The sequence below is a fragment of the Ostrea edulis genome, chromosome 6, assembly GCF_947568905.1.
Source record: "Ostrea edulis chromosome 6, xbOstEdul1.1, whole genome shotgun sequence".
Classification (NCBI taxonomy): Eukaryota; Metazoa; Mollusca; class Bivalvia; order Ostreida; family Ostreidae; genus Ostrea; species Ostrea edulis.
This window is the reverse complement of record NC_079169.1, coordinates 69,101,943-69,115,753: the sequence shown is the minus strand read 5'-3', so window position 1 is coordinate 69,115,753 and position 13,811 is coordinate 69,101,943. Positions and strand designations below refer to the sequence as shown.

Sequence of the window (13,811 nt, the reverse complement as noted above, 5' to 3'; positions counted from 1 at the left end):
CCACTTATGTCTTTTGAACAATTATTAAGGGTTGACAAGTCCCTAAAATAAGGACCACTCCTAGAAAAACTTCACGTTTCTATCACTTGTCAGCTGTATCTGTTTACCCACGAAACTTTGATAAGGTCCGGGCTGAATATTTATTTTTCACCATCAAATTAAAAAAAAAATTAATTACACGTTTACACTTGATAAAAAAAATCGAGATAAGTGAAAAATGTTCTAAATAAATACTGTTTTCTTCGAAAATTACAATTTATACAAGTTTCGGATCATTTAACAATTTTTACGCCAAGGGAGGTAACTCAAATTACTGGCTTTTTGGCTACTTCTGTCAGTAAATGCTCAACAACAGCATTGTTTCCCAGCAATTTTATTGTTTCATCTTAATTATTAAGGAATTTCCTTCAAATATTGTTTATACTTTCTGGACCAATTTTATTGTATTGGGTATTATTTAACTTTACAAAATGATCATTTTCTATAGATTATATAGTGTCCTCGAATTTATGAAATAGGCCAAGTTTTGGCATCTAACAATGTTTTTTGTGAAATTCACTTTACATACGATAAAATTGGCGTATGACCTTAACTTTTATTGGGTATGAATAAAATTCTGGGGAATTGCATGTGCCAGCAGTATTATAGCTACTGCCTGATATCTCCGTGGACGGCCTCTTAAAACGTTTTGTTTTTGCTTGGTTTGAGAGAAGAAAAAACATTGCAGCTAATATGACGTCACAATTTGTAACTGTTTACACCAAGCGCGTTATATTTCCCGCGTTAAATGAAGAGGCGGATAAAAGTCGTGTTGCAAGATGTTTAAGCTTCGCTCGTCTCAACGGTCACACCGTACAACATATTATGTTTACGGTGTGACCGTTGAGACGAGCGAAGACCCATAACATGTTACAACGCGACTTGAGGCAATTCATTTAACGCGGGAAATATAACGCGGTTGATGTAAACAGTGCATTGTGACGTCATCATTAGCTGCGATTGTTTTTCTTTCAAGCAAATTATCCACAACAAAACATACGAAGGTATAGGAAAGCTTGTCTGGAATTTAAAATCATTTGTGGTACTTTCCAAACTATTTATTTGTTTTATCTACGGGGTTGTTAATGAGTATTCCGCAGTGACGGCGACATTTTTCCGTAAGCATTATGGGTAGTCCCCATCATTTTTCAGCTGATGAAGAGCAAATCACGTGACTCAATTGCGTAACTCGTCGCGTCGCTTCACGACGCGAGCTTCGATCGTTATTAAAACTAATTTTCAAATAATATCTTATTTTTCCATTTTCCCAGGGTTTTTTTCAATATATTCAAAGAGACATTTTGGAGGGGAAAAATGAATTTTCCACACTTTTGAAAAAGGAAAATAACAAAATCCCCCTTATTTATCTAAAACTCTAATATGATTGTTAGTGTTTGCTGTTTTGACAAATTAAATGGATTTGGATTTTTTTTTTTGTCCATTAAAGGCATAAGGTCTATCTTTTATCTAAAAAATGATATCACAATATTTTGCAAGAAAAACTCCAAAAACCAAATTTGTAGTATTAATTATGAGTTATCTATAGCTGCAGCGCTTTGAAATTGAAGTCATTTTAACGTTTTAGCCCTTTATAACATTTTTGTCTGAAGGACAATATATTAAACTGGTACCCCGCTGATTTGTGGCTACACACAAACATAAGAGATGCGATGTCAACAGGTTACCAGTTTAGGCAAATGAGAACAGGGAATTATTTTGTAATTACTATCGTATCCAATATGTTTGTATACATTCTGAAGACCTTTGTGTGTTTTTCTAGTTATGATCTTAAATTTCGCCACCTTTTTGGAACATGCAAAATTTCACTAATATCTTAGACCCTATGTGTTAATCTGGTTATTTTTGCTGTCGATTAATTTTCAGCGTTTTTGTGTTCAGCGTTTTTGCGAGTCAGTTGGATTCGCAAAAATATTTTTCTCAAAAATAACTCTACCGTAAAAAAAATTCTAGATCCACCAGACAGACAGACACCATGACAATGAATAAAGGACAAAGTTTATTTCTATTGGTCGAAAAGTATTGATAATTTTTCCTATATTGAGTAACAATTTCATGCCTATTTTATTAGCTATTTCGGGTTCAATATGAGGAAAATCTATTTTTGATAACATATCTCTGTATAGAGATGCATCAGATCAAAAAAATAATATCACATATAAAGTTCGTATATATAGGGGTAAGGCAGTGGCACTTATATCGCTTGGGGCCTAATTACTATATATTACTCTATATTATATATATGTATTATATATATTTTGACAGCCAACGAGTGCCAATATTCACCTATATAAGTTAAATAACCCTTTTATTATATATATATATATATATATATAAGTGCCTGTGAGGTAAAGTATATGCAAGTATCAGCTCAATCCCTGACGGTCGATGTGCCACGCTTTGTACGATTCTTACGTGGAAGCTCATTACACTAACATTTTATTTAATGATTCGTTAAAACACCTTTTTTATCATTCTGGGGAAAATCACAAAAAAATTCATATGAAATAACTGACAGCTTGTATCACTCGTTCGATGGTGAAATCATACTTCATAAGATGTGTTTTAACGAGCCATTAAATAAAATTTTGGTGTAATGAGCTACCTTAAATCGCTCGATTTTTAGTTGATGCATAAACAAGCAAGTAAATCATCATTCAAGGAGAATGGAAATACAAAAACTGGTTATCATAACGTTGACGGCGCGGTGTTACTTTAGGGCTACTGTGAGATTTACCTACATAATGTATAGATGAGCGGACTCCAATTTCAAATGCATTTTTGTAGTCTTGCTTTGTTTTGGTATAATAATATAGGGTTATTGAACCTATATTGGTGAATATTGTCACGAGTTGGCTGTAAAAATGCACGAGCTTGCGAGTGCATTTTGACAGCCAACGAGTGCCAATATTCACCTATATAAGTTAAATAACCCTTTTATTATATAGCTAAAGTATTTAGATGTTAAATTAAATCCCCTTTCACTCAAAATACCCCAAAATATACGAGAATTCATCAATATTGGCATCTAAGGTGAAGGTGTGCAATATCATCATACATTTCTTAACTGTTCAATATTTAAACCGTCTTTAATGCATGAACCAAACTGATTTTGTAAATGGGGACATCATAATTTATGTACAGTAAAACATTTTGCTTAAGTAAATATCAAATACCGGCTCTGTCAGATTCGGAGGACCGTCGTCTGCCATTTTGGATTGTTAACGTCGTTACGGTAACGTCAATATTGAACGCTCATACTCGGAATGTTTCGGGCGCATACAATTTATGCAATGCAAAGTTAGCGTTCAATAACTTCTCAGGATATTGAACGGTAACATCCTCTAGATTTTACGCAGACTTTATAATAGACTATTTATTAGCTATATAATACTTATCATATCCTGTAGGTCGTCTCCCCTATGGTTTTTTGTTTGAAGTTCCCTTACTGTTACATATTCCCTTCCTGTAGAATCCATGACTATAGTGAAATCGTCCTTTTGAAGTTCACGCAGATTCTCCCGTCCGCGATTGCAGAAATAATAAATATATTCAAACATTCTCGTATATTGTATTCATGTCTTCTTGTGTGAGAGGTTCCTTCGATTTAGGTTCCCCAGTGCCAGACTTCTTCATTTTCACAAGCACGGCTTTAAACATTTCATTTGCAGTTTTGAATCTCTCATCGGTAATAATGTCTTCTTTTCTCACCTTCAAAAAATGTTTCTGTGAACCATATCGCAGACTAGTCATAGATTTCTTCGCATATCGCTCTCCATCAACTTTTTTCATCTCCGCATAGAATTTTCGCAGAAAAAAGTTCATTTGATCCGCTGGTTGTCGCTCGATTTCTGATAAATCCATGCCTTTCTCGGTTGCATAGTTTTCTAATACAGACAATGATGCCCTAATGAGTTTCTTTGTGTTTTCGCTATCTCTAGAATCAAGTCGATTCTCCAATTCACTCTCGTCTAAATCATAAAACCTTGTTGACGTCGCCATGATCAATCAAATTGTTGTCGTCTGTAAAATTAGAAATCACGTGCCGAACAACGCGATTTTATTGGCTGAAAAACTAAGGAGAACATTTCGGACCTTTTTCTATATTCCAAAGTAAAATCTAGAGGATTACGGATAACCGGGAATTAGCTTTGAAAGCAGGGATTAGTTCAATATTGACTAACGCACGGCAGAATGGGAATTATAGTCCCGCAAAGGCGATATCCAGGGAATTAGCCACATATAACCATCTAAGTTTATATAGTGAAAAATCAGTAGAGGTATAATAAAAATGTATAATATACCAGTTTTTCAGTTTGTCATTCATATAGTACATTATGTTTTCGATTATTACGTTTGATGAAAAGAAACGACGTGTATTCATGATTTTGCCCTTGAATTGTCGCACTGGGCAAAAACTACTATTACAAACACATTCGCAATACTGAGCTTCAATTCTGAAATTATAAACGACCGTTCATTTCGTCTTTGGTCAGCTATTCTGCATGACGGATTACAAATGCATTTGTAAAATCATTATCTAATTTTCAATACCGAAAGAGATCATCTATTTTAGATAAGGAACATTTATTGATTTAATTTGGACTTCCTAACAATCAAGTTTTATTTACTGTATATGATATTATATAATTATTATACTTTCATGTAAAATATTGAAAATCTCTCTCTCTCTCTCTCTCTCTCTCTCTCTCTATATATATATATATATATATATATATATATATATATATATATATATAATTCCAATGTTATTTACAGTGTATTACAATTGTTTTGATTGGACAAAAATAAATCTGAACGAGAATTTACCCATCAATAAATCCAAAAACACTATGTATGCATACGCGCCTGAAAACAAATAACATAGTGCGGGGAAATTATCCAAATTATTGAAATTGAAAATACAGGGAACGAATTGGAATTATAAGAATCAAACATTCTTTTTGAAGATTTTATCGATGTGTAAACTCTGGACATTTTACTCACAAACTTAACATAAAAGTGCTTCGCACTTTTATTCAGTTTGTGAGTAAAATGTTCAGAGTTTACACATCGATAAAATCTTCAAAAAGAATGTTTAATCCTTTCATGCATATATAATTCAGCCCGCACAGATAACGACAGACTGATGACGGATGAAGAGGCCTCACGTGACCTGCAAACTATTCAGTCGCCGAAGGACCACCGACAGAGGAACGCGCGCAACCGGAAACAAGAAAAACGTCCAAAGAAAGGGAAAAAGGAGGGATTTGAATATGACAATCGACTAGGTATTGAGCCAACCCTTACCGTACCAATGTCAAATTTCAGGTAACTTTCTACATCAACCTCGTAACATGTCATTATCGTATGTTTGACATGAAAATGTTGCTTTCCTTTCAGGAACTAAAAATAATCTGTCAATCCGCTCCACTTACTCCTACAAGTAGTCGTTCCGACTGAAAATTCTAAGCAAAATCTACACAAATATAATTAATCTTTTTATACTTAGTCTTTTATTACCATTAAATAACTTTTATAATCGAATGAATCCTAATATCCCTTGGAAATGCTGATATCGCAAGTATTTACTCCCATTCGAATCGTAATGATTTGATGCAAAACAAAACACACAAAAAATTCGGATGGATTTTCCAGAAAACGAAAATATTTATAGTGTTGCGAAAAACATTTGTTTATTAAATCAGAGAATATTTTTCAAATCTGTCACACGTCCAAGAAATTCAGCCAAATCTTTATTATTTCTACTTTCCTTAAAATTTCTTTGCCTCTGCTAGGTTCCATTTTCGTTTTGTAATTTGTTTTACTTTCCATTTTCATTATTAACCGCCTTCACCTTGTATGCTGGCTTTTGTTTCATTTTTGAAATATTGATGATCGAGTGCTAACGTTTCGTGAATGATATTACTTTACGAATACGTAAACTTCAGAAGTTTATTTTTGAAAAAGAGAATCGATCCGATGTTTTGATTTTCTGGTTGATAGGAACTGTAGGTCATTTTAGGAATTTTATAACTAATAGGAAAACAAAACAAGACACATTAAAGTCACCAAAACAAAATAATTATACATGTAATAATAATGATGCTTTATCATCCTTAACACGTGACTGTCTAGACCAATCAGATTACGCGTTGCATAGAATTCTCATACTGAGGAACTTCCTACGTTGAGCGTTGCTGAGGTGAATATGATGAATGAATTAAGCTCCATAACATTAATCGTTTATCATTATAAAGAACATTAAAACATTTTTTTCACAAACCATAAAGAAGTTCTTTTAATTTTCATGACAATTGTTTATGAAACATTGTTGATTTTGATAAACATGTACTTGTGCATGCACAAGCTGACAAAAGTGACCATCCATTTGCGTATGGTCACGTGCTACACCAATCTAATTAAAATCAGACTTCTTAGATCCGCGCCATATGCTCTTACGCAGAGTATACGGCGCGGATCTAAGAAGTCTGATTTTAATCAGATTGGTGTTACATGTACATGTACCTTGTTAAGTTTCAATCTATAGATAAAGGTCGCGTCATCAAACTCTAGGTGCAATCGGATTATCTTTCCATTCTTTCCCGTCAAGTCGAGAAGAAAAAGGTGTTTTTTTTTTCGACTTTAAGGTAGCGACAGATAGCAACCACGTGATCAGTAAAAATTGTGTATTTTCAAGACACATTAAAGTCACCATAACAAAATAATTATACATGTAATAATAATGATGCTTTATCATGATGGGTATTGTCCGAATCTGACAGAGCCTATATTTGATATTTACTTAAGCAAAATGTTTTACTGTACATAAATTATGATGTCCCCATTTGCAAAATCAGTTTGCTTCATGTATTAATGACGGGTTAAATATTGAACAGTTAAGAAATGCTATAGGGTTATTGAACTTATATTGGTGAATATTGGCACGAGTTGGCTGTGAAAATGCACGAGCTTGCGAGTGCATGTTGACAGCCAACGAGTGCCAATATTCACCTGTATAAGTTCAATAACCCTTTTATTATATAGCTAAAGTATTCAGTTGTTAAATTATATCCCTTTTCACTCAAACTACTCTAAAATAGACGAGAATTCATCAATATTGGCAGTGTGCAACAGCATGCATTTCTTAACTGTTCAATATTTAACCCGTCATTAATGCATGAAGCAAACTGATTTTGTAAATGGGGACATCATAATTTATGTACAGTAAAACATTTTGCTTAAGTAAATATCAAATACCGGCTCTGTCAGATTCGGAGGACCGTCGTCTGTCATTTTGGCTTGTTTACGTCGTTACGGTAACGTCAATATTGAACGCTCATACTCGGAATGTTTCGGGTGCATACAATTTACGCAATGCAAAGTTAGCGTTCAATAAATTCTCAGGATATTGAACGCTTACATTCTCTAGATTTTACGCAGATTTTATATTAGACTATTTATTAGCTATATAATAAATGCTGTTATTGCACACCTTCACCTTAGATGCCAATATTATAGAGTTATTGAACTTATATTGGTGAATATTGGTACGAGTTGGCTGTAAAAATGCACGAGCTTGCGAGTGCATGTTGACAGCCAACGAGTGCCAATATTCACCTATATAAGTTAAATAACCCTTTTATTATATAGCTAAAGTATTTAGTTGTTAAATTATATTCCTTTTCACTCAAACTACTCCAAAATAGACGAGAATTAATCAATATTGGCATCTAAGGTGAAGGTGTGGAATGACAGCTTGCATTTCTTAACTGTTCAATATTTAACCCGTCATTAATGCATGAAGCAACTGATTTTGTAAATGGGGACATCATAATTTATGTACAGTAAAACATTTTGCTTTAGTAAATATTAAATACCGGCTCTGTCAGATTCGGAGGACCGTCGTCTGCCATTTTGGCTTGTTTACGTCGTTACGGTAACGTCAATATTGAACGCTCATACTCGGAATGTTTTGGGCGCATACAATTTACGCAATGCAAAGTTAGCGTTCAATAAATTCTCAGGATATTGAACGCTAACATTCTCTAGATTTTACGCAGATTTTATATTAAGCTATTTATTAGCTATATAATAATGATGAATTCTCGTCTATTTTGGAGTAGTTTGAATGAAAAGGGATATAATTTAACAACTAAATACTTTAGCTATATAATAATCGCAAGCTCGTGCATTTTCATAGCCAACTCGTGCCAATATTCACCAATATAAGTTCAATAACCCTATAATATCTCCCTCACTATCATGCAATAAATGTACATGTATATTGTTGTTTTTATCTTAAAATGGATATCATTTGTAACGTTGCACTGGGCTTTTGAAGTGAAAAACGACATTCAAGCCTGTGAGCATCAATATTTTGTTTTATATCACTGGATTAATTAAGTTATGTAACTCAAACGTTATCATCTAGACCCGATTGTGTCCCCTGTTGAATTTGAACTTTAAAGGACGTGTCCCACGTTCGTAAATTATTTAGAAACTGAAGTAGTTTTTATCACAATACATATTAAAAAAAAAATAATCTCCCAGTTTTTAAAGCAAAATTTCAAATACAAGAATGGCTTTACTTAATTCTGTGGTTAAAAGAGAGCTATAAATTAGTATTTCACATCCTTGTACATTATCATTACAGCTCTAGCAATGATTTGTATTGATATATCTGCATGTTTGAAAATATTAAATAAATCTCTTTTAATTAAAACACATCTTTATTTCACCCTAGAATACCTGTACATGTATTGAGTTTCTGTTTATGTACTGAGTTTCTGTTTAATTACATACCCGCGGTTCATGTACTGAGTTTCTGTTTAATTACATGCCCGCGGTTCATGTACTGAGTTTCTTTTCAATTACATGCCCGCGGTTCATGTATTGAGTTTCTGTTTATGTACTGAGTTTCTGTTTAATTACATGCCCGCGGTTTATGTATTGAGTTTCTGTTTAATTACATGCCCGCGGTTCATGTATTGCTGAGCCCGTCTTTAAAGGACGATTGTTATCTATCATTCTGATTTTTGTCCTTAACAATCGAAAGATTGTGGTTTATAAATTCTGTCATCTGCAGGGCTATGGTGAAGGCCGAGGTGGAGTCGCGGGCCCGCACAGTTCACAACTTCTACGCCTACCAGTGGCAGAACGTTCAGAAAGAAAGGATACATACGTATGCTGAACTCATCAGCGCTAGAGGTATTTCCAGGGCTCACATTCTGATGAGTTCATATGAATATTTGCTTATCTTAGATCAACATTATTTTCATCTTCAATGAATGTCTCAAAGTATTTGCAATTTATACATGTTCATGAGTCTGCAATGTAGCAAAATTAATTTTGAAGTGGTATCAGTTGTCGCTGAAATAATGTGTCCTTATCATTGAAGTTTAATAATATTTGCGTGTTGTCCGCCTCAATGTCCAGTCTGCTTTCTGTTGAGCCACATGTTCAACCTTATGGTACGGAAATAAATGTTCCATTCTCTTCCCGTTGATTTCCTCATAAATTCGTCAAGCGGTTTATAAAAACACATAAACTATTCCAACTTAATTCATATCATTTAAAACTACATTCACTCTTTATAATTTAATTTTTGAAAACGATTCCATGTAATTTGACGAATATACAGAAAATTAGACTTTTATAAGACACGGAGCATATATTGCCGCTTTCTATTGTATAAACAAAGTTGCCGTGAAAGAGGATCGCTACTTAGAATACGCCGATTTCGAGATACGTCCGAGTTATTTCCCTTTGGAGAACTCTCGTTCATAACAATTTAGGCGCGAAACAAATATTCATCACTGCATGAGTAAATGTGTTCATATATTTTCTCATACCCAATTTCATAACACAAAAAAAAAAAAAACCGATAGTATTTTGTATTTCCTATGTTTGCACATTTCAAGAGAAGCCGCTTTTAACACATTTTATCGTCTTCTTTACTGACTGTATGCCCACTCTGTCCCACTTAGGCATTCAAAATTCTACTAAATGCACCTCCTATACAGAAGAGCTCTTATTTCGAAACTGGCGCATTGGCATAGTACTATTGTCGTTTATTTGGAAGTACACCGTCATAGAGTAGTTGAAAAACAAAAAGGAGTTCCAAAAGTACAAGTTGTTGCTGTGACTGACTCGATGATGAGTGAGAGGGTCGTCTCGACGAAAAATAGAGAAATTTGGCCATAGTTTAGATTAGGAATACGTCAACGTAATAATAGTGGACTAAATGTTTCGTCCGTGCAGAATGGCACTTTTTACCTCACGAAATTCACCACTATGCATGACGTCTATGTTCCTGCTCATTCTTTCTCCATACCATGCAGTATATTAAAGGGGTTGGGATGTAATGGAGACATTTGTTTAACAAATATACATTTATTGCATGGTAGTGAGGGAGATATGAAGATTTATTCACCCGAGAAAAATCATATTCCCCGAGGGCAACGCCCGAGGGGAATATGATTTTTCTTGGGTGAATAAATCTTCATATCTCCCTCACTATCATGCAATAAATTGTTTATTATACCGAAACAAAGCAAAACTACAAAAGTGCGTTTGAAATTGGAGTCCGCTCATCTATAAATTGTATGTAGCTGAGATTGCCCTAACGGTAACGGTAACGGTCAACGTATAAAAGATAAAAAAAAAAAAAAAAAAAAAAAAAAAAAAAACAACAACGAAATATAGTGATATGATAACCAGTTTTCGTATTTCCATTCTCCATGAATGTTGATTTACTTGCTTGTTTTTGTATAAACAAAAACCAGGCGAATATTTTGTGCCTTACGAATTACTCTGAAAGTACAATGACGCGAACTTATTGTGACGTCACAATATACTTCGTATACCTTCGTATACCTTTACGTTAAATTTATGAAAAATGCACGAGGCTGCCCAAATGGTAAATATGATGTTTGAGAGGGAGATATGAAGTTTTGTCCTCCCTTGCACGTGACCGTCTAGACCAATCAGATTACGCGTTGCATGGCATTCTCATAATGAGGTATAATAATATAAATTGTATTTCAATTTTTTGTGGGGATTTTTATTTGGGGAAACTCTTAATATTAATCATCAAATATGATGACGTATGATAAATCTATATTCTGAGTGTAAGTGCACAAAGGTCAACAACGAGAACTACAACAAAGTATAAGCTAAAATTTGAAATACATACTTTCTGTATTATATTTATTAATTTAAAAAAGGTATTACAAAAAATCTTCGATTTTCAGCAAGCTTTTATTGATGGATTGTTTACAACATCTTTTGATAACCCTTTTTCTTACGAAAATATGTAGTTTGTTAAAAGGGGGTGGGGTTAGGAATTTTTTGCTAGTTCCATACCACTTAATGAAATAAAATAAGAAATTTGATGGGTAATTTTTTTGCAGCTTAAGCAAAAGTATGACCCTGTGTGCAAATATTGTGCACTATTTTAAGGTAATTAGCCAATGTAGCTTTGTTGAAGTAATGTTGTTGGATGTTAATAATGATTGCTGAACTTGAAATTGATGTGTAATATACAATTATGTGAAAGGTTGTTTGGAACCATATATGACAAGTTATGATCCTTTTTACGATAAAAATGTTATAGCTCTATTTGTATATTGCTCTCTACTTATTTTTCTTCACTTTTTACACTTTACAAGGACTAAAGAAGGTGTTATTAAAATCGCCATATTTCTCAAAAACAAGGTCGATTACCTACATTGATCTTTTATTATGTTTTATATCGAAGCTTCATCATAAACATATATCAAAATAAAAAAAATTCGATGGTTAATTTTTTTTTTTTTAGCATCAACCTATCAATCTCTACCTTAAGTAGATTTTACTCAAATGTTGACTGTTTAAATAAAAGAAAACTCAAACTTACGTTTGATATTTTTTTTTCGAGAAATCTAAGCTCGGTATCAAAGTGCTTGTTATAGAGCTACAATGTAATAAATTTGACCTTTTTGCACTTAAGATTTACTTACCATTTATTCGCACAAACTGGTTTTGTCTGCTGGTATCAACAAGCCATAAGCAATGCAAATCAGTACATCAAATTAACACATACTCATCTCTTTTCTAACAATATGGATATGAAAAATATTAATGCTAAAAGATTGAAAATAAATAATGACTTATTTGCACTGGAAGTGTGGAAAATATAATAATTTATAGATTTTGAGAGTTTAAAAAAATACCAGTAATAGGGGTGTTGTTACAAAGTCTTGCCTCAAAGTTCAAGATGTAATTCTAAAAGGTGAGGGTTATCGATAAATGTTTTGAATTATTGGCCAAAATACTAACTTCATATAAAAATACGGGTAAATCAATGTAGATGTTTTTAAGAATGTTCTGTTTGGAGGGTAAGGGTACCATCCTAGTTAATTAAGGAATTTACAACATTTTAATTCTTCATTACTTGTATTAAAATTACAGAACTGAAATACACGACTAGTCGTATAAATATTAACGATTTATTGAATAAAACAGAAACGATAAATTCGTGTAGATTTAGAATATCTTTATTAAACCATCCTTCCGCCACAAAATGTAATCCTTTCCAAGATTTGAATTGACAAACAAATTTTATATTGGTTAGAATTAAGTAGTATTCGTGTTTGTTTGGGCTAATATTTAATCAAAGCATAGGCATTATAGCATTCTGCATGGTTGCGCTCAAAAATTCTTTTTAAAGTCGCGCCTTGTGACGCCCATATTGTCATAGCAACAATTGTAGAATTATGATAATATCGAACACGATTTATAATATCGTTTGGTGAGTATTACATGTTTTACTAGCCAGTTTCGATGTTTTAAACAATTTAATCATACATGTATTTTCGGAAACAAATCGCGTCTCTAACCACTTTCGACTAAGTCTTGAGTCTCTAACTGTATACAAAAATGGCCGACTAGGTACCGTTACATGGGTTCTAGTAGCCAGTTTTGATGTTTTGAATCATTCAATCATATTTATAATAAAATATTACGAATATTTTGTCGGTCTATTCGATGTTTTAGCTGCACTCAATTACAATATTTATGTCTCCCCCAGGGCTTACTGAATATGTAGTAACGGTAGTTAAAATATCAATAATTGCATAATATTTCAGGTGAAGTACTACTAGAACATGTTTCCGATCCTTCTGATTGTATATCACTAACATGTTTTAAGAAATAAAAAAACCAACAAAAAAAAACCATAGTAATATTCGGTCAATATTAATACCACAGGGGCTAAGCCCGTTTTGGGCTCGAACTCTGTGATACCATAAATATAGTAAATAAATCTATATCTAAAGTGGTAAAAATAAATCTAAAATCTATATTTATGGTATCACAGAATTCGGGCTCAAAACGGGCTTAGTCACTGTGGTCAATACAGTTATCATATTATATATATATATATATATATATATATATATATATATATATATATTAATCTGCATTTACTAAATGTCATTGACTGCACTTGGAATCCATGAACTGTTTCAGAAAGAGAAAACAGCTTGAAGGACTATTTGAAGCAAGCCAGAGACGAGATTAACCACCAACAGGAAGAGAACGAACGAATTAGGATCGAGGTAGCTTTCTGAGAGAGAGAGAGAGAGAGAGAGACAGAGAGAGAGAGAGAGAGAGAGAGAGAGAGAGAGAGAGAGAGAGGTGTTAAAGATTAACAAAGAAGTTCACAAGTCCTATAACTTTTGTTAATGCTTCTCGTCGCCTCAAATTTTGGG

At 33.2% G+C, this 13,811-nt stretch overlaps 1 protein-coding gene across 1 annotated transcript in view; it reads left to right on the top strand.

Moving 5' to 3' along the window:
* Window positions 1-13,811, top strand: part of LOC125646725 (uncharacterized) — a 35,761-nt gene that overhangs the window by 21,012 nt on the left and 938 nt on the right. Inside the window, exons 4-6 of the mRNA XM_048873238.2 lie at window positions 5,184-5,388; window positions 9,146-9,267; window positions 13,570-13,658. Coding sequence (XP_048729195.2) covers window positions 5,184-5,388; window positions 9,146-9,267; window positions 13,570-13,658 — 416 coding nt within the window. The remainder of the gene's footprint in view (window positions 1-5,183; window positions 5,389-9,145; window positions 9,268-13,569; window positions 13,659-13,811) is intronic.